Source organism: Chanodichthys erythropterus, chromosome 2 (assembly GCF_024489055.1).
Source record: "Chanodichthys erythropterus isolate Z2021 chromosome 2, ASM2448905v1, whole genome shotgun sequence".
Taxonomy (NCBI): Eukaryota; Metazoa; Chordata; class Actinopteri; order Cypriniformes; family Xenocyprididae; genus Chanodichthys; species Chanodichthys erythropterus.
Window position 1 is genome coordinate 15727501 of NC_090222.1, and position 26561 is coordinate 15754061.

The 26561-nt window shown below is 36.3% G+C and overlaps 1 protein-coding gene across 4 annotated transcripts in view; it reads left to right on the forward strand.

Moving 5' to 3' along the window:
* The window catches only part of fhod3b (formin homology 2 domain containing 3b), a 214824-nt gene that overhangs the window by 148104 nt on the left and 40159 nt on the right, over window positions 1-26561 (forward strand). For 3 of the 4 annotated variants that reach the window (XR_010896554.1, XM_067402374.1, XM_067402375.1), the window contains exons 6-10: window positions 12713-12807; window positions 15897-16008; window positions 18018-18112; window positions 18210-18353; window positions 18811-19052. Coding sequence is in view for 3 of the 4 variants with exons in the window: in XM_067402374.1 (XP_067258475.1) it covers window positions 12713-12807; window positions 15897-16008; window positions 18018-18112; window positions 18210-18353; window positions 18811-19052 (688 nt within the window). In the remaining variant the exon portion in view is untranslated. Of the gene's footprint in view, window positions 1-12712; window positions 12808-15896; window positions 16009-18017; window positions 18113-18209; window positions 18354-18810; window positions 19053-25682; window positions 25752-25923; window positions 26329-26561 lie in introns of all 4 variants that reach the window. The other variant, XM_067402384.1, reaches the window with a different exon arrangement.

Below are 26561 nucleotides of genomic sequence, written 5' to 3' on the forward strand. Positions count from 1 at the left end.
TCCGACAGCTTATTCCACCTCCTTTTGATTTGCCAGTGCATCGCTAGTAAACACACATCGACGACATAATAAACATACACACTATATAGTGTTGTGTTTACATTTAGATTGAAATTTTAGCATGTTTTTCACCATGTGCAGGTGTTATAGCAGAAGAATTTGTGGTGTTTCCTTTCCTCTGATTATTTGCACCATAAGGACTTGGCTATGCTAAAAACACACTAACACTTTGGCCTTTTCACACATATGTTTGCATGTACGTGTATGCATGTGCATAAATCACAAAGAGAGCAATTGGCTCTGGCCCAAAACATGAAGTCAGCCACTGTATGGAAGATCAGTGGAATGATTCAGGGCAAGGATATAAAGCTGGATTTATGGCCGCTAGCCGTTAGAATCGTCAATGTTAACGCTGAGCTATATCGCTAATGACTAATAGTCTCTGCAACCTTTTACCGAGTGCAGTTTCATCATATGGAGTGCAATGCAAAGCATCATAAGCATCCTCTGAAGTGCCATAACAATTCACCATGGATCATCCTTCAGCAGTTTATTGCTCCTACAGTTGTCTCCAGCATTTGTGTTTACTTGGAATCGTCTTGGTTACTGCTCATTCCTATGTTTTTCCATTTTATTAAGTGTGCCAAAACCTAATCATCCACAAAAACAATATGGCTCATGTTTCTTGACCACTTCTCAGAAGAATCACTGGTGTACGGCACAACAGGGATAATCAGACGGCAAAAATCCTGTGTTTACACCGAATTTCAAATGAGTGGTCGAAAATGTAAAATATTAATATATTTAAAATATTAAAATATTTTTTACAAACAGCTGTAGCTCACCAGATGATGAACAGAAAATACTGTTTTACTATTTTTTTTCATACAGTGATTTTTTTTTTACTATTTTATAACTCAGCTGTGACTTTATTTTTTCACAATTGTTGCATTATTTTTTTTGTAATTGATACTTTATTTCTGTAAAGATCCAACTTTATATCTCAACCATGATTTTTTTTTCTCTCTATTGTGACTTAATTTCTTGTGATTGCTACTTTAATTCTCATAGCATTCAACTTTATATAAACGACCGCAACTTTATTTCTCTGTAACTGTGACTTTATTTTTTTGTAATTGACACTTTATTTCTCGAAACATTTAATATTTATCTCAACCGTGACTTCATTTCTCGCAGTTGTGACTTTCTTACAATAGCAATGTTTTTCTCGTAAAGTTAAAGGTGCTAAAGAGGATGTTTTGTTTTACACATTTTTGCAATAAAACTGTCTTTACTAACTGATAAAAGACTATTTATTAGGTGCACTGAAAGGAATAATATTAATATACATCATCTGTGCATGAGGTAGGGCCTTAAAAAACATCAGCCAATTGTTTACGCGATCATCGTGTAAACGATTGGCCCTCTGACTTGTCAATCACTGCCATTACATTCCTTGTGAAAGACGTGCACGGATTGGCCCTCTGGCTTGTCATTCACTGCCAATGACGTTCCTTGTGAGAGACGTGAGTGACGTGCGCGGCTGTGCGCTCCAGTAACTTTCCACACTCTACAGGGGCCGCATGCAATGTTTTTGTCAGGAGACAGGAGTAACAGCTGCAGATTATGAGTTACCTGCGGTGAGTCCGACACAATGAATCCACTAACACGACACAGCGAATGCCGGTGGTAAACACTCGTGTTCCAATACTCGTGCACGAGTTTTGGGAGGCGTTCCCTCGAAATGAGCTGTGAAGAAGGGGGGTTGTTCTTACGCATGTGCTCATTTCAAAAACTCACTAACAGTCTTTGGTTTCTCAGTCGACGAAAAGATCCTCTTTAGCACCTTTAAACCTTTTATAATTTATGTAATAATATATTATCAACTTTGACTTTCTCACAATTGTGACTTTGTTTCTCGTAATTGCTACTTTATTTTTAATTATATATGAATATTTATTTCTCACAGTTGTGACTTTTTTGTAATTTATACTTTATTTCTCTAAAAATTCTACTTTATATCTCAGCTATGACATTGTTTCTCACAATTGTGACTTAATTTCTCATAATCGCTACTTTATTTTTCGTAAAATTCAACTGTACATCTCAACCATGACTTTTTCTCACAATTTTGAATTCATTTCTCAGATTTACTACTTTATTTCTCATAAAATTCACTTCTCAACTGTAACTTTTATTTCTTCCAGTTGTGACTTTATAATTCATTATTGTGACCTTTTTTGTTTTCAATTATTTTTTTATATCATCAGTTCAGTTGTGCATAAATTCTAATCAGAGGATTTGAGTACTCTGAGTCTGGCTCAGTTGACGATTTGTTTTCTTAAAGTAGTATGCCTGGTTGAATCAGTGCCCCCTTGATTTACCAGCTAGCTGTAACCGGGCTGGAGAGGTACAACAGTAACAGGACCACAAGTGTTTTGCACAGGGTTTGGCTGATTGCATAATGATGAGCTCTTGTTGAATTTACAGCATCCAGAAACTGCTCATAATGGCAATTTAATGGGCACCGGTAATAAAGCTGTCTCATTCGGAAACAGGGAGGCTAAATCAAAACCCAATCAGACTAGAAGGGAAGTCAGAATAAGTCAAAGTTTACGGGAAAAGTTCTTTGTCATCAGTTTGCCCCAAGAGCACAACCAGGCCATCATGTCCGGTGGGGGAGAGAACCCACATTCTTTCTCTGTGGAAACATTTGCAGATTGTTTCTACTTTGTGGTTTAACAAAAGAAATATACCTGACTTTAACAGCTCCTATAGCTGCGGCAGACTTTGTTTCACTGGATTTAGAAAAGTGTTGAGTGCAGTAAAAGTTCCCTTGCATGTTGTGGAGAGTGGGACCTTGATAGAAAGCCTGTAGCCCTATGAAAATAAATGTAGCATGTTGAAAGACGGTCCCAAATTTTGGCTGACCCAGTTCTAGGGAAAATTTGAAATGTAAATGAAACAAATGAGGGGTGCAGAAGAAAAGACCATGAGACAGAAAACAGAATGTTGCCAAGTTCTGGCCACTACGCATGAAATCTGGCACAGAGTCGTGGTAACTAATGGTTAAATACGTTAATAGAGAATTTAAAAGCCTTTAGAAACAGACAGGGATCCCCAACTGTGGAGCTGGCCATGATTGAGGGATTACAGAAGGTTTCAGAAAGCCTGATTTTAACCTTTACTCCCACCCAGCCACAATATTCAATACAGTAAAAACTAGGGCTTGCCCCTAATAGTTGACAAATAGTCAGAAAAAAACAACAAAAAAAAAAACACTGGAAGTGGCAAAATCACACAGTCTGTGATGGACAGATCGATAACAGCTGGTCTATGTGGTAAAACAGTACATCAGGCAGGACATCCAGACTCTCGCCTATCATTCATCAACGTCAAATATGGCTTATCCTCTGAAACACGTTAGTAGCAACTTTACATGGCCACTCATTGTAATGTTAACCTAGAAAAATGTGGGCTATTAGTGTTTGTGCGGAGTGTGAAAGCTAGTAGCGCACTTACTGCATGCATGACATCTAACATGGAGGCGCCAGTGCGATTACTTGCACTTAAAATACTCTGTCATTTTTGATCATACACATAAGAGTAATACATCTCTTGAATCTGTGAAGAATCTACGTTTATTTGCATGCACTCACAATTACAACAATGCTGTGCTTTTGTAAAATAATGAAACCAAACAGGACGCGCTTTCTCTCTGTGAACTTGAGCACGCCAAAAAAAGAGACTCCATGTAAATTTGCCTCACAGACATGAAAAATATATCTATAGAGTATAGAATATATAGAATAGAATCTGTATGAAACATGCATAGGCACGTCCACTACTGCGGAGATGAGTCAGCATTGTCAAATTCAACACTGCAGCCAAAAATACAGAAAACACTAGATTATCAATTATTTATTAAAATGTTAAAGCAGTTTCCTTGCTGTTTTCCTCTCATACATTCATAATTATTACTTCTGCCAGTGCTCTGCGGCAAGCTTTATGTGTGCGCTTGAACACTGATTAAGCTATATAGGCATTAAAGGCTCTTTATTATGATTTATTTGGTTTATTAATAAACCTGCGATTAGTCGACTATCGCTTAAAATGAACGCTATTAGTTGACCAGAAAAATCTTTAGTCGAGTGCAGCCCTAGTAAAAACAGTAACATTGTGAAATATTATAACAGTTTAAAGCTGTAACTGTTTTCTATTGTAATGAATTTTAAAATGTAATTCATTCATGTGATGGCAAATCTGAATTTTCTCAATACTGTCTGTCACATGATTATTCTAAAATGCTGATTTGGGGCTCAAGAAACATTTCTTATTATTATCACTGTTGAAAACTGTTGGAATCCACAATTAATTAAATTTTTTAAGCATTTATTGATTAATAAGTTCAACAGAACAGCATTTAATTGAAGTGGACATTTTGTAACATTATACTCGTCTTTACTGTGATTTTTGATAAATGTACTGCATCGTTGCTGAATAAAATTATTAATTTATTTCAAACAACAACAATAATCTGACTGACCCCAAACTTTTGAACTGTATTGGATATCCTTTAAAGATTGTCAGTCCCAGAATGCATTGCTACTAGCTCTATGATTTTTTTTTTTTTAATTCAAGATGGCAGGTGAAGTCGAGGGAATGTTGCCTTATTTGATTCAATTCTGAAAAAGATCCCACTATTTGACACAATATTCATGTGTGATATTTATCTAATAATAATAATAATTAAAGCCAATCAACAGCATTTTTGGCATAATGTTTATTATTGTAAACAATAGTTTCAACTCATCCTGTTTTTTCAAGGTCACTGTAACGCTCTTACAATGGAAGTAAATGGGACCACTTTTGGAGGATTTAAAAGCCTAAATGTAAAATTTTCTAAAAGAAATTACATTAATTCTTCTTTTAAATCTTGTATTTTGTTTTAGCTGTAAAGTTGTTTATGGTATGTTGTCATGGCAGCAAAGTTGTAAAATTGGATATAAAAAAAGTTTTTATGTGATTTTGTTTTTTTTTTTTTTTTCAAATTAAAATCATGTTCAGACGTGACTTAGTCTCGTTGCTATACTATTAAAACAGTGAGCATTGGTCCCATTCACTTCAATTGTAAGTGCTTGACTGTAATCCACATATTTGCAACTTTAAGAATAGGAAAAGTCCAAATTCATTTTATGGTAACCAACATTATGCCAAAAGTGCTGTTGATTGAGCTTAACTTGAAATGCTGACTGTCAAACAAATGGAAGACAAGCAACATGTTTGACATCTGTTTCATTTTTTTTTTATGATTTTGTTTAGTGACAATTTAAACATCCTATCCAAACATATCTATTAGATGGGAATCAGTTCAGTTTAGCTCTCATTACCCCCAGCTTTAATCTCCTGCGCTCTCATTCAGAGCCGATGTGCTGAAACCATCCTGTTGGGAGCTTTCTGGAATGTTCTGGTCTATGAAGCATATGAAGAGCAGCTCATTATATCTCTCACCTGTCTCTCAGCAACTCTCTCACTGAATGCACTGGCTTGTCTGTCTGCAGGGTCAATCATGTCTTTACAAACAGTGATGTCCTTCGATATGGAGTGAAAAGTGCATGTGTGTTGCTCCAACGGGAATCTGGAAACATTGCAGCACCACGTAAACGAGCGCTATGTGCATGTGTCATTCCGGTAGTCTGTGTGCGAGCAGAAAAAACACATGTGGAATGTTGTCACTGACATGTTTTGAGTAATTAGCCTTGATTGATAAAAGATGAAGAGTCACTCCAGCAGCCAACCACACACACCAGACAGCTGCACCTGGGAATCTTGGCCTGCGTGTGGTGCATTCATAACTCCTCATTCTCCCATGTGGAGACGCAGTAGACAGAGTTCAGCCTGGTCACCGCTCTGCTCTCCTTCGGTCTCTCTCTTTCTCTTTCTTGCTATGGGAATTTGGCAGTCGTTGTCCTGCAGGCTCTGCTCCAGCTTAAAGGAATCGTTTCAGGTACAATTCGGAGCTGTAAGCTGCAGAAGGTGCCAGGAAACAGTAACGTTTAGCAGTGTTGCTAAATGGGTTTTAGTGTCACAGTTGGGTCACGAGATAAAAATGATCTTTTTCAGTTGTCGTCAAAGCCAGGCCAAAACAAAACACTTTTTTAGCTTTGGATGAACTGAGACAGAGACTGTTTGAGGAGGAGCAGACAGACCCTTTTATAGGAAAATGAATGGGAGAAACTGTAACACTCAATAAATCTCGCCTTATTGTTAAAAGATCCTGTCGTCTTTTGGGGGCAATATTTGTTTAAATTAATTGAAGTTAATTTATTGTAAATACATTACAATCATACTATTAACTTGAATAGAACTCTTCTGTGATTAATATGTTTTATTTCTAAATTAAAATTCATATGGATATTTTCTAAAGTTGCACCACCCTGAAAAAAGCTTCACTGAAGAGATTTTTGAAAATAAAACATTTTAAGTAGTTTTGCAACAGTAAAGCAGTTAAAATATGTTAAAATCTATTTTTTTTTTTGTAAAACTTGTGTTTGCCAAATCAAAGTCAATATGGTGCAACCACATTCAGGAAAAAAAATATATAGAGGGGGAACCCATAAGGACCCTCTAAAGGGACATGGTGATGGAAAAAGTATATTTCAAAGCTTTTGCTCTCACTCATAAAAGTTTTTAGGCATTTCCCCAAGAAACGTTGCATTCGCTCACAAAACCTTTGCGTTCCCTCGCAAAAATTTTGAGAGCGAATGCAAAAGCATTAGGGATGCTCGCATTGACCGTTTAACCGTTAACCGAAAGTAAGAATTTTAACCGATTAATACTATCAGTTAAACGATTTTTTTGTTTTTTTTGCTGCATGGTTAAAGAAAAATATGCTATATATATATACATATATGCTTATTTGTTAACTCACCGGGCGTTTCACACGTGCCAGACATATTTCGCTAAGCAACAAGCAAAATGAAGCGAGCGAAAAGAAGTACTGACCATTTCCAAGCAATCGATCACAGCGTGCTAACGTTTTAGGACAGGTCGATGGTATATAAATCGTGGCCGAACGTTAGCGTTTGTCAATCAAGCAAAACCGTCCATTCAGAAACCGAGAAATTTGACACTTTAAGGTAAGAGGCTGATCTCTCAGATTGACGCGCGAGCTGGCTTGACTGAAGGATTTGTAGTTTATGGACTGTTTTGAGTTAAAAGCATTGATGGCATCAATAAAAGAGATATCTAAAAGCGAAACGAAAATTATTGCCTCGACCGGCGACACAGTGGGGAGGACGCACGAGAGGAGACCTGCGCGTTTAATTGGTATGTGTATGCTACTGTAATACTGCATAATACAAAGCTTATCAGTGGCATGCACTTTGATCACGAAAGTGAAAGTGCCTTTTGCGGTCGCATAGCGGTGCCCCCGCGTTCCCATTTCTCTCGATGTGAACCGTGAGCTCCAGTCCATTACAATTCAGGGCCATGGTATACTTCATTTCCCGCATTCCGCTTAGTCTCGTGCGCGAGCCTTTCAAAGAAACTCCTTTGCCCATGAGCGCGGAAAGACGCGTTCGGTGTGCACACGTGCACCGTCCGTGGTCATAACAATAACAATCCTTGAGGTAGGCCTGCTATTTTTATTTGACGGAAAAAAATGTCTAAAATACCGGTTGTTAAAAGCTTCAATGGATTCACCGTGTTTTTGTTTTGTCATCTTAATTTGTTAAACATTTAAGTGAAAAATATTTAGTGTAGGCCTATTTATTTTATGCCTTTTATTTAAATTATTTTTTTCTGCTGTCAGAAACGCTGCAGGTGCGTGACAATTTGATAATGTGAATCCAGGTTCTGTTGTTTATCTGTTCTATGCTGCTGTTTGCATGTTAAAATAAACCCGTGGAAGACACAGACACTCGTCAATTGTATTTTTTATTTAATGTCATATTATATAGGCTATACAATATTATAATCTTATCAGTTAACGGTTAATAATCGGATAACGAGCGTCGGTTGTCGGTCGAGAAATTTAACCGAAATGAGCATCCCTAAAAAGCATATATATTTTCCTCTCATCTCATATTTTTTCCATCACCATGTCCCTTTAGGGACTCCATAGGACAATCATGTCTATAGCTGTGTCCCAGTTCAGAGGCTGCATCCTTCAAAGGCCGCGAAGGTCAGACCGAGCGTTGTTAACTGGGACAGTCTAGCCTATGGAAGATTGTTATTGTTGCATAGCAACAGTGGCAGCTGCCATTGATAAGCGGCAGTAACGTTTGCACTGGACTTTTTTGAAGGTTATATTAAACTTCTATCAAATTTCTGCAATTGATCTAAAAAAACAAAAAAAAAAACATGATGGCCACGATGGATCCATCTGTTGTACCCTTCATTGCATGGGAAACGAAGGATGCATTTGGAGGCCACATTTGAAGCAGCCTTCGTCGTGCCACTGTGACGCAATCTGCCTTTGAATACGACCTTCGAAGGATGCAGTCTCTGAATTGGGAAGCAGCTTGTATCAAGATTTTTTGACCAGGCAATATTAGTTCAGGTTGTCGAATCTTGTCAATCTTGTTTGTCTGCATTGACATGCCCAGTCTAAAAAATACACTTTTTAGTATTTGAGATAAATTTAATGCTATGTTTTTACTATTTTTGATTTAATTGCTGATTTGAAATTTTACATAGAAAATTGAGAATGCATGTACTGGTGAGCATGTGGAGGACTTGGACTCATTTTAAAGGCTCTCTCCATGTATACGCATTCAGTCAGGCTTTAGGTATGCTATTTATCAAACGACCTCATTCTGTGAGTTGAGTCCAGTAGAGCTCATCTTTCTTTCAACGGTCTGGCATGAAGAGAGTGTGTCAATCTCAGGACAAACACCATTTTACTAAATGATTGTAGTATTTGAATGATGACTCTTACAAACATTAGGTTAAAAACAACCCAATTTGGGTTTTATCCTGGACAGGAAACTAAAACTGAGAGCTTAAATACACAGAGAAAACAAGGGAAACTAGATGGCACACAGTTGATGGAAATCAATAATGAGGAAAATCAAATCAGTACTATGACAAGCAATAAAAAGCGAGTACATAGGAAACTAGGTCAACCTAAAAAGGCAAACAGGAACAGGGAAAACAGAACTAAAACTCTGTGAAACTAAGCCAAAACAGAACAAAACATAAAATAACAGTTACAATTTTACAGTATTGCATATTTTATACCGTTTTTAATATGTAGGCTAAACAATATTGCCTACATTTAAACTTGTTTAACAAACATTAGAAGTAAAAATTAAACATTTAGATGTAATTCAAGTGTAAGCGACCAGTCTCTGTTATCCCGTTTCCACTGTAACTGTACTGGTTCTCGTGCCAGAATTCAGCTGGAATCGTGATTGACGGGGGAACTGCTAACTTACGACCGCCGCCCAGGGTTTCCCTCATAGCCGAAATATGCTGTGACTGACTCCATAACCTGCCCATTAACATACAGTGAACAGCTCTGAGGACATATTGAACATCCAGAGTGTTTAATTTTAGTATCTTTACAAATAATTCAATTTTAATTCAGGCGTTTCCATCATGCGAAAAGATCGATGAGACACTCATTTAGGTGACTCGCATCACGTCACTGTATGTTGCTTTGCATAAAATTTTAATGATTTACAGCACAGTAACAATTTTTTAGATAAAATAAAATGTACACAAACCTGTACTTTACCAAAGAAATGCACCAATTCAATGGCACTGAGACTGCTCTCTCAGGATGCAAGCCCGCGATAAATAACTCAACCACTGGGTTGTTACGTCTGACTACCCAAACACTGAAAAAATAACCCAAAAAATTGCCCAAAAGGCTCAACCCAGCATTTGGGATGGAAAAGTAACCCAGTCTGTCTGTCTAAGATAGCAAGCCAACTATGTATAGTATCTGTGTGACTACAGATTTTTCTCCCTTCAATGGAGCCAGAAATCTTTCTTCAGCTGAACTCCGGCTCAGAAAGTCACAGTGACCTTCAACCCTTGTTGCTTGTGTCTTTGTCAGTGCTCTCAGTTTTACTTCTTCCTCCAGTCTTTTCAGTCAAGTGGAAGCTCTGTGATTTTAGTGGCCTCCTATGGAGTTCCCTGAGCTCTTGTTATGACCTGCTTTATGTGTCCTGCTACAAATGGAAGTCATGTTACGCTTGGGTGGATCAGCCTGCTCAAATGTTTTCCCCATTGCACTGCCACACAGGCTGAGATTTCAGGCTTCAAGAGCAATATTTAAACTGCACTATGTGTGCGTGTGAGTCTGTTTGTTATGATTCCTGCCTGTCCACGGAGTCTCTCAGCTTGAACATATGCTGCCTTTCCCTCCTTGGAAGTTCCGACTTGCAAGTTCGGAAATCGTAATTATGATGTGCATTCAAATAATTTTGGTCAGAATCAAATAGATGCATTTAACAGTGTCACTACTGACAAAGATAGGAAGCATATTAGCCCTTGTATAATACAATGAAAAGCAAAATTTTATTTATTTATTATCATTTTTGCGCACAATCCAGTCACCTCACAAAACTATCACTGTTCTTCATCAAATTAAACTTTACAGTCAACATTGCAACTTCAAATCAGTACCAATATTTCCTTCTCTAAGCTCTGCCCCTTGATTTCTGGTGTTAAGTTTTAATGAAGATTTCAGCATGATATTCAGTAAAATGTGCAGTGGTAAAAAGTAATCAAATGGTATTGTTACATGGCTGGAATGACATTGCAAAGCTTTTCATCTTATCTGCCATGTCCCATTAAAGAATTTGTTAAATTACTACTGAAAATCAAGTAATAACATTAGTTAACATGAACAAAACTGTTCCTAAAATGTATACAACACGTTCACTATGGTACTATGAAGTCTTTGATTACCATTTGTGCTGATTATTGCATTAATAAATAAATAAATAAATGAAATGACTTCATCAATTTAGTAGCATTAATCAAAAATATATGCATGTTCCTTTGAGGATGAGGTTTAACAAAGTTTAATCTACTGAATTAACTTAAAAATTAGAAACAAAAATTATGGTGATTTTGGTGTTTTTTTTTTTTGTTTTTTCTTTTTTTTTTTTTTTTGTTTCAAGCAACAATGTTTTACAATGTTTATTATATAATTTACAGAATTTTAAGATAATTTTCAATATTGCATTGTGTATTAAATTGCAACATTTAAATGTATTGAAACAGCATTTAAAACTATCCAAATACACAAGCTTACTTGAGAAAAATGTGAGCGGCAACAGTTTGCTAAAGTAGGATTGGTCAGTAACATTGTTAAGGTGGGGTCTTGGGAATGGTCAGTTTGCTTCCACCATAATTATGTAATTGACATGCCACCAACTTGAAAAATTCCACAACACGACTTGAATGCATTAACCTATAAATGTGGTTTTGCAGTTGTGTGTTTGTATATTTCTGTCACGATTGAAAGTGTAACAGTCCTTAAAGTTTGTACAAAGTTCAGTTGTATATTTGAGAATGGTTAACCTGTTAAAGGAAGCATGTGAGTTAATGTGTGTGTGTGTGTGTATGATACAATAACTCTTTGCAGCAGATTGTGTATTCAGACAGCTCCAGATGGATCTCATTGACACTATTCACTTTGATCAGAGCAAAATCCTGCTCTTCACATATAGAGGATTGTATCTGTTTGTACTCTGATTAGTTTAAACTTTGGATACATATGTGAGGGTTCATTGGCGTGTGAAGAGTTTTCTGTATAGTTCGAGTTTTGTCACGACACTTCCCTCACCAGAAGACCTCCCCTGAGTTGCTAAGGAGCGCCAATGATGTTTTATGAAGACAATGGAAACACTGACCACTGCTGTGCACATGCAAAGACACACACATGTGTGCGCGCGCTCTTACACAGTGGTATGAAGCAGTTTTGCTTCGTTGTTGCCTTTCAAGTGAAAATAATTTTCAAAGCACAGAATTTTGCTCAATTAATATTTAATACTAAGAACGTTAAGAACCTACACTTTCTAAATGTACTTGTGCATATGAGGAATTGTCCACAGATGAGATGGGCCAGAGGCTGAATTTATACTTCTGATACAAATCTATATGGGTTCAAATCCCACACTAGCACACATGAAATAAAGTTCTAATATGCCAATAGATGTAATTGATAAACTTGACTTCAAAGCAGTGAACTTTTTATTGTGTTCCTGTGGCTCAATCATGGTGCTAGCAAAGCCAAGGTCATGGGTGCAATTCCCAAGGAATGCATAATCTGATAAAATGTATATCTCTAAAATGCAATATGGATACAAACATCTGCCAAAAGCAGTGTATTTGTAAATGTATTTATTGTTACTTAGTGTTATCAGCAACAATTCATTAAAAAACTAAAAAAAAAAACATTGTGTCAAGGCAATAATTCAACTTTCTTTTTTATTTCAATAAAATTGATTATTTATTATTATTTTATCAAAGTAATGTTAAATTATTATTTAATAATTTTAATTATTTTTAGTTTATCTCTATTTGTATGTGGTTTGAATACTGGATCCGAGCTATAACAAAGAACTAGAATATCTAGGACTAGTGGTGGTGGGCTCATTTGACTAGGACCAGTTAATAATGCACTGAAAACCCTTAAAACCTGCATAGCAACTTAAGTGTATTTATATATGTCTCTCTTTCTCTCTTTTAGCTCTTGGACAAATCATGCTGTACGTGGATGGAATGAATGGGCTTATCAGACACAATGAAACTGTACAGTGGCTTTACACACTGGTTGGATCAAAGGTAAAGAGCATTTCACTGTTAAAATTGTAAAGTGTGCGTATTTAACTTCATGATGTTTTGTGCAATGATTCTGGTAGGTTAAGTAATGCGTGATATACTGTATAGGTACCATATTGGTTATTTGCATTTATTGTATGTATGTGTGTATATATATATATATATATATATATAAAATTAGGGGTAGGAGAAAAAAATCGATCCATTGGATGGACTCTCTCAATACCAAAAATACGGCATGCTATTTATATCAAATATTATTTATTGAACAATAATATTTAAATGAACAACAATAGCCATTTTAACAGTATATGAAGCAAAATATGAAATAAACACAAGCAAACAGTTCAGTCAAACATACAAAAGCAACGCTCTAGTTAGTGCAGGATTTAATTTCTATGTAAATAAAGTGATAAACTATATTCCGTTACAAAATAACTGTAGTATCTATATGGTCAATTCAAACAGTGTGATTCAAAAAGTGAAATGGTTCCCGTGGCGATACTGGTAGAATATCACATGACTGGATATTCTCAGATTCGAGAACTGTTGCATACATATGTACATATGTGTACATGTGTACACAGTGTAACAAGTCATCCACTGGAAGGAGAATTGAACGAACCCATGTGCAGTTTATTTGAAAGTGAACTAACTTGACTTTAACATGAACATGAACCAACCTGCAGGTTATACAAACAATACACAGCCAGGAAACATGGCAAACATAAGGGGAAATACACATGACAACAACAACAACCACTGACAAAGTGGAACAAATCAAACAAGAACCAATGAAAAGAGAGAACTGATAACAATTTTATGCCCTTCCCTTGCTAACTTCCCTCCATCTCGTTGCTAACTTCCCTCCATCTCGTTCACCTGTTGAAAAAAACAGCATATGCTGGTAAGGTAGGTTTTGAAGCTGGAATGCTGGTTTAAGCTAGTCAAGTGCTGGTCTTATGATGGTCCTATTCTAGTCCATGCTGGTCAAGTGCTGGTCTATTCTGGTCCTGGACCAGCATAAACCAGCACTCGACCAGCATAAACCAGCTCAAACTGGCATCCCAGCTTCAAAATCTACCTTAACCAGTATATGTTTTTTTTTCTTTTTTCCCAATAGGGCTCAGTAGTAAGTCATTGCTTATGTTGCACTACTTGTGGAACCCTTGCAATGGGTCTTAAATGGAACACCCTAAGCCCTTAATCACTTGTGGGTAAATTATGTCCGAGCACTGCGAACAATCGTGTTGCATTGTGGTTTATGGATCTGCCTGAAGTGTACATATGATTAGACTCACTCCCTCTGTCAAAATCTAGGGCTCGAGGGTTTGTCCAATGTTTGATGCATTTAATAAAATTAAATTAATTATATAAAATTCAAATAAAAGTGAAATGCATATAATACAATTTTTCATTCCGTCTATGTCATATGTATAATTTTGGATATTTCTGGGCCTATGCACTTCATGGTAATATTAATACATTTTATTGCTTGGTTCTAAAACCTGGTCTTGAAACAAAAGTAGATGAGAAACACTTGTTTTGAGAGCCTACCAGATCTTTTATTTTGTTCAGAAATAATGAATTCAATAAGGCCCAAAAGGTTATTTTTCTTGCATTATGTTCTTTTTAGCCAGTGTTTGCAAATGTTTTAAGTTAAGGCAGCTTCCAGGTGTGCCAACTTGAACAATACTCATAGGGTGGCGTAGTTTTGCACGCAGTCTTCATGACTGACTTTCCTGTTTTTTCCCTGTATTTATGTTCTTTTAAGCCAATGTTTGTAAAGCATACTTTAACTCAGCAGGGCAACTTCCAGGTGTGCCAGCACACAGACTATGGCACGGGTTCTCACGGCACACAGTGTTCCGGGTAGATTTTTCTCTCTTAGTCCTGTCCATCCCTCTAGTGGCAAAAATGAGCACATATGATAGGACAGTTTTCTGTGATGGGTAGTTTTAGGGGTAGGGAATCGAACATACAGTTTGTACAGCTTAAAAATCATTATTGCTATGGACATAAGCCCCCATAAAACATGGAAACCCAAAACCTGTGTGCGTGTGTGTGTGTGCTTGTGTGTGTATGTGTGTGAATGTGAGAGAGTGTGTGTGTGTTAGAGGTTGGATGTGAATGCATTTTTGTGATCACCAAATCAGCAGATGTTTGAGCAGTTCTATCCTGGATACAGCAGTGTTTAAATGCATTTCCTCTTGCCTCTTGTCTCTCTTCCTTTTGTATGGCACATGTGGATCACACTGTATAGTTTGAAAGAGCAGCACTTTATTAAACACAGATCTGTTTCTCCCATTCCTCGACTTTCCTCTATACCCACAATCACATTCCTGACCCTGTATTTTTTGCTCTTATTTACTTCTGTTTTATTTACTTTTCACTTTAGTCTATTGGATTTCAGTGGCTCGTCTGTCTTTCACCTTGTTTTCCTAAAAATATAATCTCTGTGTCTCCATCTCTAATGCAGAAAGCATATGCATTTTTGGAAAGGAATTGTTTTTAAATCAATATGTATGTATTGTTTCCTGTAAAAAATATTAACTTAAATACTTTAAGTTAATATGGCCTGTTTTCAGAGAAAATATATTAAATTAAGTTTATTGTATGTTTAATGTAAATAACTATATATGTGGCTTTCAAAAACAAAGGTACAAAAAACAAAGGGCAACACATATCTTATAGAGTTTAGATCTACAAATGAGTACAAGAAAAACTAAAGCCATGCCTCTTCTGGAACAGAGATCAGAGAGAGAAAAACAGCGGCAATAACACAAGACAACTTGCAGGACATTTAAAGTAGCTCCTCCTCCTGTCAGTTTACAGTCATATGTCAGATGCTGTTATCAATATCCTCCATGGTGCCACTTCAGGAAAAAGTGTCAAGATATTCTCTGGGCTTTTACACCCTTTAAATATGCAGTTAATTTAGTCTAGATGGTGTTAGATCAAGTGTAGGCTGAAGAATGTCATTTTATTGGGTGTAAAGGCAAATGTTAAGATTAGTGTTGTTTATGTTGTTGTACAGAGATAAATGGTGTTTCTTTCCTTTTGTGTGTGTGTGTGCATGTACATCTTTGCAGTTCCGGTTGGTTGTTAAAACTGCTCTGAAGCTGCTGCTGGTTTTTGTGGAATACACCGAGACCAACGCACCTCTCCTCATCCAGGCTGTCAACACCGTAGACACCAAGCAAGGTAACGTGAACTCATCACACACACAAACAAACACATGGAAAGTGAAATACTCTTGGAAAGTTGTCAGTGTTTCTGGAAATCCATTTTCCACAATTTTCAACTCTCAGTCTCTGTATTCCAAACTGAGCTCGTATCCAGAGTCTGGCTGTTACAATGTTTGTGGGACTGAGATGATAGGGAGAGACTCTCTCCCCTGGTGAGGTTTGATTACCTTCAGGTTAAATCAGGAGAAGAGAGGAAGCAAGTGAAGCTGACAGTTAGACTGTTCATTCCAGCTAACAAAAATATGTAATATTATAATATAAAAGAACATTTTGCTAAGGTTCCCATGTAGTGTATTTCTGAATGTTCTCTGAACCAGATATCTTTGGACATTCTATTAATGTTAATGTTATTAATGTTGAACATTTGTTCAAAACTTTGAGAAAACCTTGCCTGGGAAGTTCTGAGAATTGACTCTTTTTATCATATTATCATATTATCGATCTCTGCTTTGGAAGTGCTTAAAGGATTAGTTCACTTTCAGATTCAAATTTTCTGATAATTTACTCACCCCCATGTCGTCCAAGATGCTCATGTTTTTCTTTCTTCAGTCGAAAAGAAATTAAGGTTTTTGATGAAAACATTCCAGGATTTTTCTCCATATAGTGGACTTCAATGGCCTCCGAACAGTTGAAGGTCAAAATTACAGTTTCAGTGCAGCTTCAAAGCGTTCTACACGATCCCAGACGAGGAATAAAGGTCTTATCTAGAGAAAACATCGCGCGTTTTCTAAAAAAAAATTTATAAATTTTATACAATTTAACCATAAATGCTCATCTTGAACTAGCTCTCTTCTTCTCTATTTGAATTCCAGCAGTGTAGATGCTACTAAGTGTATTACTGCCCTCCACAGGTTAAAGTTTGAACTAAATTGTCATATACAATATGCTAGTGCATGTATATAACAATTAGTTCAAACTTTGACCTGTGGAGGGCAGTAATACACTTAGCAGTGTCTACACTGCCGGAATTCTAATAGAGAAGAAGAAGAGAGCTAGTTCAAGTTGAGCTTTTATTGGTAAAACGTGTATATATATATATATATATATATATATATATATATATATATATATATATATATATATATATATATATATATATATATATATATATATATATATATATAATATACCTTCGACCGTTTGGGCTACATTGAAGTCCACTATGTGGAGAAAAATCCTGGAATGTTTTCATCAAAAACCTTAATTTCTTTTCGACTGAAGACATGAACATCTTGGATGACATGGGGGTGAGTAAATTATCAGGAAATTTGAATTTGAAAGTGAACTAATCCTTTAAAATAAAATATGATCTCCAGCAGAGTAAATCAAGATTAATGGACTGAGCTCATGGAAAAAGGTGTTGATGGGACCAGAGCTAATAAGATAAGTGAGCTAGAATGAAAAAAGTTTAATACTGATTTAATACTGTTACATAAGAGAAGAAAAGGCTGTCTCTGGTCTCCTAGTGAGAGACAGTCATGCTGGCAGATGAAGCAGAACGTCTTCTGCTATTAATCTACATAACAGACATTTTCTTCCCAAACTAATGCTGCTCATTTGCTTCTGAAACAACCATATTTCATCTGATTTACTTCAAATACAGCTAGAAGTGTATTAAACCACAGTTCCTAAGATTCAATTTAACTACCATCATATAAAGGGTCTGTTTTTGGGTCAATTACATGAAGTTCTGTTCATGTAATTCCGAATCTATTAATTTATTTAGAAATACATTAAAAATTCAATTCATGAAATACAATTGCTAGAATGCACCTCTTCTATTTCTGAATTAGAATTGTCGGTGGGCATAAAGTAAAAAATGTGTCAAGAATGTGTCAGTAATTAAGAAAAAAGCCTCATTGAAAGTGAAATACTTGAAATGAAAACCTTACTAAATAGGCCTAAATTGACTAAATGGACAAGACACTCTGAACGTCTTTGACCCTTTTCTTTATGTGTATCCAGGCTGTAAGCCCTGGTCCAATGCCATGGAAATCCTGGATGAGAAAGATGGAATGGACACTGAGCTGTTGGTTTATGCCATGACTCTTATCAACAAGGTACCTGCACAGTACTATGTTTCAAAAATTCTCTCTTTGCACACTCCCAGTTACATGTTGTTATATATATTCTCACATATCTGTGGTGTTCCTCCAGACATTAGCTGGTCTGCCAGACCAGGACTCTTTCTATGATGTCGTTGACAGTCTTGAGGAGCAGGGTATGGAGGCCGTGGCCCAGAGGCATGTCAACAGGAAGGGCACAGACTTGGACCTAGTGGAGCAATTCAACATCTATGAGGTTAGTGCATGATCCATTAACTTTTCAAGTGGACAGCATCTGTTTGATCCAGAGGTTAAAAAAAAAATGGTATGAAACTAAAATAGTTGGTCACACTTTAGTTCAGGGTCCAATTCTCACTCTAACTAATTATTAACTATGACTTTTGCCTCAATAAACTCCTAATTACTGATTATTGATAATTAGTAAAGTAGTTGTTAAAGAGTTAGTTCAACCAAAAATGAAAATTAACCCATAATTTACACACCCTCAAGCCACCCTAGCTGTATACAACTGTCTTCTTTCGGCCAAACACAATTATTTTTAATATAACAATCTGAGTTATATTAAAAATATCCTGGCTCTTCCAAGCTTTATAATGGAAGTGAATAGTACCTTAGATTTTGAATTTTCATTTTTTCATTTTTAAGCAACATTTTCTATTTGCTGTTTGTCTAAAAGTCATTTATTTCCATAGTCAACCCTTCGTCATGAAGATGGTGATGATGAGGCTCAGCCTCCTCCATCCGGACATAAAAGTCGGCGTCGGGCCAGCGTGGGGGCCACACCTGAGAGGCGGGGATTGGAAAGACGACGCAGCCGAAGACACTCGCTCCAAAACGGGAAAGGCCACACTTCTGCTCCTACTTCCCCCTGCCACAGCCACACGCCCAAAATCCAGCCCTTTAATGGCCAGAGAATTGAAGATATCAGCGAAAGGTGAGAAGTGATATATATATATATATATATATATATATATATATATATATATATACATATATATATATACATATATATATATATATATATATATATATATATATATATATATATATATATATATATATATATATACATATATATATACATGTTTTTAAGTTAAAAAACCTCACAAAATTGTTGTCTTGCAAGGTCTATGAAAAAGTGAATGTGACCATGTTAAAATCCTACACTAAGCCATTTTTTACCCTCCCCTGATCACATGTATTCATTTTCAGTCATAAAACACTGTGTAGTTCAGGATGTACTGATTTTTAAAGAACAGGAAGCAGTTTTATATTGGGTGTTATATCATATTACTTTTGACATGAGAGTTTTTAAGCCCCAAAAGAAGATGGAGAATTTAATAATGCTCAGAGGGAGAGATGGAGAGCACTTGCTAGTGCACAGACATTTAATCATACACACACAAGGGAGGCGTTGGGAACCTGTGAGGCTGAGGGAAAATAGGAAGTTACTGAAATATGGAGGTACGAGCCATGCATACTTCTCAGGGCTGTAGCACAACATGAGGTACTCAAACTTTTTGTTGTATACTATAATCATACAACTTAATCCATATACTATGAACATTTCAAGGGACAAACGGGAAGGCACAGATATCCACAATAGTATATCAGCCATCGAAAAAGCTTCATATGGTTTTTCTGTCATCCAGCGAGTTAGGAGAGACACAGTAAGTTCACATAAGCCAGTGGAGAGTGAGAGTACGGAAAAGTGGAAAGTCTGGAGGTGTTCTGTGTCTTTGAGTGAATCTTACTAGAGGTGATACTGAATTACAGCGCCCCGGAATCTACTTGCCATTGTGTGTGATTGGCCATCCCATTTAATTAATTAGAGCTCTCTATGAGAAACAAAGTAGAAATACAAACATTGCAACAAGAACATTTAATTTAAATCAAATTAGATACAGTTCATAAATAAAAATGAATTGTATAAAATTAATGTTTCATAAAATGAAATAATATATAATTATAAATATAATATAATTCATTCTTATACTGAAGTTCAAAAGTTTGGGGTCAGTAATTTATAAAATAAATTAATACTTTTATTCTGTAAGGATGCATTTAATTGATTAAAAGTGACAGTAAATACATTTATGATGATACAAATTAATAATATGAACACAATGTGCATAATAAAATGTTTCTTGAGCACCAAATCAGCATATTGGAAGGTTTTTTTTTTTTAAGATTCATTTGACTGAAGACTGGAGTAATGGCTGCTGGACATTACATTTTAAAAAATTTAAATAGAAAACATTTATTTTAAATTGTTTAAATAAAATTTCACAATGTTGTTGTTTTTACTGTATTTTTTAATAAATGCAGCCTGGGTAAGCATAAGAGACTTCTATCAAAAACTGACCCCAAATCTACTGTACTGTATAAATATTATACATATGATCTTTATTATTATTTACCAATGGGCTACAAAATAAGAGAACAAATGTTATTTCGTTCTGAAGTAAATGTATTTTGTTTCAAGGATATTTACATATTTTTAATGGAAAACAAAACCAAAATATTGACTAAAATATAGTAAAAATTTATTTTTTTCTCTTACGTATTAAAATGTTTTGATGTCTGATTGTACTTGAAATTTAAACTTTCTCAATTTAATTAGTATTAAAGAAAATATCATATATTTATAATATCTGTCATTACACCGTTATCCGCAACCAGCATCAGTCAAAATCATAAAGGGCCCAATTATATACCTGCCGCAATGCGGCACCAGGTGCGACGCAAGTGTTTTTTGCTAGTTCCCGATGCAGTTATCATTTTCACGTCCTGCACCACATTGTTTAAATAGCAAATTCACTCGTGTCCATCTGTTCGCCCATGAGCGTGTTGGTCTGAAAATGAGGTGTGGGTTCAGGTGCATTGTTGTCATGGTGCTATTTTGAGACAAATGAAAACGACTGTGCCATTCACCAACAAAAACCTGGTCTAAAGTCAATGGTGCAGTATTTTTATTTATTTTTTGTTATTTAAGGGGCACGTTAGTAATATGCGACTATAGGCGGGTGCACAATGCACGTACACTCTGCTTATTACACACACAGGGACACGCAGCAGCACACAAACATTTTTAAATATTAAAAATAAAAGGATTCCTCTCTGGAGAAGCCTTCAGTATTTCCGCTGCAAATTCCGCCATGTAAATAGCGAATCCGCCATGGTGCAAGCGCAACTGGCTTTTAAAGGGAATGGGAAATGAGACTCTGATTGGTTTATTGCACGTTACGCCAAAAAACACACCCATGACTCATTAAGACACTGGGTGCAACCCTTTTGGACCATGTGCCTGCCATGCTGACATTTTTCCGTCGTTAAACTAGCAAAAGAGGATTCGGACACGCCCTACAGTAAGTACACCTGCGCCATGCGTGTCAGACCATGTGCTTAGATCATTAAAATAGGGCCCTATCACATTAAATACTAAAAAAAATTGTTGCCGTGAACTTGTGGCCGTCTAAAAGCCACTCGGTACCTGCAAGAAAATGTCTGAGGCTCAGCAATACTTCTGTCACAATCTCTTTATATCTCACATCACTCTCCTTCTTTTGTTGAGCTTCACAGACTGCTTGTGCTTTTGATTATTGATGACAGGATATGCTGTTAGTGATGGTCTTCATGGGTTATTTTTCTTAGAGCGGTTTGGTTGACAGATAGTTGAATTCATCTCAGTCAGTCATCTGATCCTGACGTCTGTTAGCTAACCCACCACAGGAAATTAGAAGGACCTTTGAAGTGCAGTGTTTTCCATATTAGTAATAAATACCAGTCTACTGGGAGACGGAAAGAGAGAGACCCTTAAGCGGTGAGGCACAGGACTTCTCCTCTTCCTCCTATAGGTCTTAATCTTTTGCTGTATTAACTTTTGTGTAACTCAGTGGGTCTCAGCTGGTGGGTCATGACCCAAAAATCGGTATAGGTAGGGATGGGAATTTAGGAATTTAACAAATCTGGTTCAGATTCTTCTTAAAAACTATAGCTCCAAAATAATTCTATTAACATTATTTTAGTACTTGAGGAATTAATATTTTTAAAGATTCAATGCAATTTTTCCAAAAGGTTTGCTTTTTAATGACTTTTAATAGTCTTTTTAGTGTCACTAATCCATTGGTTGGCCTTAACCATGACAAACAACTATACTAAACAAAAAAGCATGGTAACATATTTCATTCACTAATATTTATGAAATATTCCTGACAAAACATATAATGTGCATCTTTTACTGCAGTTCACATCAAATGAACAACCACACTTCACATTTACTTGTAGGATGAAGTGCAAGGAAGTGAAATTTTATGTGACCAATAAAAGATTGATATGTCATATCATGACCTCTTAACTGCCATCGAATTGAAAATTGAATTTACCTCGGCATAGTTGAATAACAAGAATGACATGGAAATGACATACAGTGAGTCTCAAACTTCATTGTTTCCGCCTTCTTATATAAATCACATTTGTTTAAAAGACCCCCGAAGAACAGGCGAATCTCAACATAACACTGACTGTTACGTAACAGCCGGGATCATTAATATGTACGCCCCAATATTTGCATATGCCAGCCCATGATAGAGGCATTACACAAGGGCAGCCAGTATTAACGTCTGGATCTGTGCACAGCTGAATCATCAGACTAGGTAAGCAAGCAAGAACAATAGTGAAAATGGCAAATGGAGCGATAATAACTGACATGATCCATGATAACATGGTATTTTAAGTGATATTTGTAAATTGTCTTTCTAAATGTTTCGTTAGCATGTTGCTAATGTACTGTTAAATGTGGTTAAAGTTACCATCGTTTCTTACTGTATTCACGGAAACAAGAGCCGTCGATATTTTCATTTTTAAACACTTGCAGTCTGTAAAATTCATAAACACAACTTCATTCTTTATAAATCTCTCCAACAGTGTAGCATTAGCCGTTAGCCATGGAGCATAGCATAACTCATTCATAACCAAATGTAAACATCCAAATAAATACTATACTTATGCGATTAGACATGCTGCATGATGAACACTTTGTAAAGATCCATTTTGAGGGTTATATTAGCTGTGTGAACTTTGTTTATGCAGTGATAGAGTCGAGAGCTCGGGAGGGGGCGGAGAGCGGGTGATTTAAAGGAGCCGCAGCTTGAATCGGCGCATTTCTGATTATGCCTCAAAATAGGCAGTTAAAAAAATGTATTGAAAAAAATCTATGGGGTATTTTGAGCTGCAACTTCACAGACACATTCAGGGGACACCTTAGACTTATATTACATCTTGTAAAAAAACGTTCGATGGCACCTTTAAAAGAACACAAGCTGCGTTCCATTCGACAGGGTCCCTACGCAGTGTTCACTGCTCCCTACTCCCTGAGCACGGTATATCAGTTGAAGTGGACTTCGTTGACAATAATCGCTCATTTGGAACGCCCTGCAAACGTCATCAAAGAAAGTCAACGACAGTGTCGCGCAGATTGTGATATAACATAAATAAATAGATATTATAATTTACTTTCGAATTTAAAATTGACTCTTAACAGATTTGAAGCTGTAACTGCCATGCCATATAAAAATAAATTTTCATTTTGTAAACTGTACGGTATTAATCCATGGTCTGGGTCTCATCTTGTGCACTTTCTTTTCCACGCGCAGCCGCATAGTAAACACTTCTGAGGTAAATAAAGTAAAATAAAAATGACTACAGAGCCTCAGATGCTTTTCAACACTTTTACTTTGTCATGCCTATTCATAGAATAAAATATACAAATGTAACACATCGACATAACCATTCATACTTTCGTTCAAAATTTATGAATACTCCAAACGTAAATTCCTCCATCGGAGAGCCGTTTAAAAACTTTCAACGGCTCCGCTCCATCATAGTTCTGACTGGTGATGTGGTGCGCAATGACAGTTGGGTAATTTTACCTCTCTACTTCCTGTGAAGTGATGTCTCGATGTTCCCTTATTCCCTATGCCGTTCGCAGTGCCCTTCGAACTGAACATGTTCGCTCCCTTCGGAATGGAATCTCATTTAAGATGGCGAAATACCGTGTGAAGTCCACTTCGCAGTCCACTTATGACCGAATGGAACGCACCTACAGACTTTAAATCTGCAGGATTGCAGCATTGTAGTAAAGTGGAGTAAATTAAATATTATTACATTTTAGTCATATATGTTGAATTATATATATATATATATATATATATATATATATATATATATATATATATATATATATATGTATATTTATATGTATATTTATATTTATATGTATATATATATGTATATGTATATTTATATATATATATATATATATATATATATATATATACATATATATATATATATATATATATATATATGTGTATGTGTATATATATATATATATATATATATATATATATATATATATATATATATATATATATATATATATATATATATATACACATATATATATTTAAAAAGACTCAGACTGTGATGTAATATTACGTTGCACTGTCCATAGAAATTTTGCTTGCTCAAAGTCTAGTAGTAGTTAGTTACTGTATGCTTGTTTGAATCATTAAAAAGAACTGACTCAGAGTAATTTGTTCTGCAATTGGACTGGACTAGTTGCACTGTATGCTTTTGATTCAGTAAAAAGAATCAACTTGTAAGAGTCATTCATTCAGGAGTCAGACTACGCTGTCTGTTTTGTGCTGTAGATGTATGCTTCCTTCATGTGCTATTGGAAATTTCCTGCCTCTAAATTCTGAAGTCATAAATATGAGTTTGTCTTGTTCAGTTGCTTTGTTTTCGGAAAGAATAGGAATCATGTAGGAAGGCAGGTTCATTCTTGCCTAATTCTTGAGGAAATTTGCTCATTAAATACAAAATGTAAAGAAGATATTGAGTCAATATCCAGTGGATTTTGAATAAAGTGTACCGTCCCATTCACTGGTGACCAGAAACATTTCCTGCACTAATGTATATATTCACCATTCTATCTAGATAATCAGCTTCTTGATGATTCAGAAATTTTGGCCAAATAAGTGTAAAATACATACAGTATGCATCAAGCGCTTATTTATATACGTAAATACACATGACTGTAACAGAAATTATTTCAGATATCGTGGAAAAAAAGAATAAAACTTAACAATTACTACAGCAATGGTTTTATCCTGTGCCATGCTTATGACCCAACTCAAAAACTCAGTATCAAAATGATGTCTGAGTATCCCAGTAATGAATATGTCTTAAGAGACCATTCATGTCCAATTTCCGACTAGGAAACTCACTTTTGCGATAATTCTGATGTGATGGCAGCATCATTCACAATTGTTTGTATCCTTCTTGTTGTGTTGATATGACACTTTCATTTTATAATACCAGAAAAGTTTAATCAAGTAACATAATATGACTGTCTATATGTTTTGTGTTATGATTTCCTGTGTCATTTCGTCTACCGTCAAAGCATGTGGTGAAGGTTGTCCTCTCCTTTCATTTCTGCTCTGCCTTTTCTTTCCTTTGCTCATCCCTCCTTACAACCCTCAATGCCTCCTTTTCGCCACAGAGAGGAGGAAGAGGAGGAGAAGGATGAGGAGCTTCAGAAAGCAGAGCTCTCTAGACAGGCATCCGAAAGGTATTTCAGCAGTATAGGATTTCAGGGTGTAGAGACTTAGAGCTAGAAACCAGACTGTAGATCCTTATCCATTTTCTGATGCTATCTCTTCGACTAACATAAATGTCTCCCAACATATCATGGTGTTCCCCATCATTTACTCGACCTTCTGCTTTTATTCTGTTGTTCATAGCTGGATGGCATCAACAGTAGAGGAAGCTTCTAGCTTGTGTTTGCCTTTAAAGTGCATGGTCAACTTCATTCCAAATGCCGTTGATACAGACAGTGAGGAAAACCTCCGGGACAGGTCTGGGATTAAGGTTATCCGCAAGGCCCCAGTGTCTTCCCCTCCTTTCGCCCCTGATTTTGGCCCCCCGATATCACCCAGACTGTCTTCTTGGGCTTCGGTCAGGTCCTTGGGGGCCCTACCGTCCCAAGGTTCCTCTGTTACCTCCTCAGCCTCCACCTCCCCAAGCGAAGACCCCTTGTCCCCTGTCCACCCTCTACTCTCATCCACCATTCTTCCTGCTTGCCCGGTGGATTTGGACAAGGTTTCTGGGGGCACTCTGCAGGGTCGAGACCCAGACAAGCACTGCAGGTAGTGCAGATAGATGCAGTAGATTCTCGCCACTCACAGAACAAGTTGCCATGCATGTACAGATGGGCTCTGTTCCAAACCCTAGTGAGCTACCTACATAGACAGCATAGTTAGGGATCATATGAACATTCCTGGCACAAAAGCTGTTTCAGTAGATAGGAGAATACTGCCAAATTTTAAGCCAGTTTCTCAAATACCATTTAGGGTTAAAGCAATCTCAAAAATCAATCAAT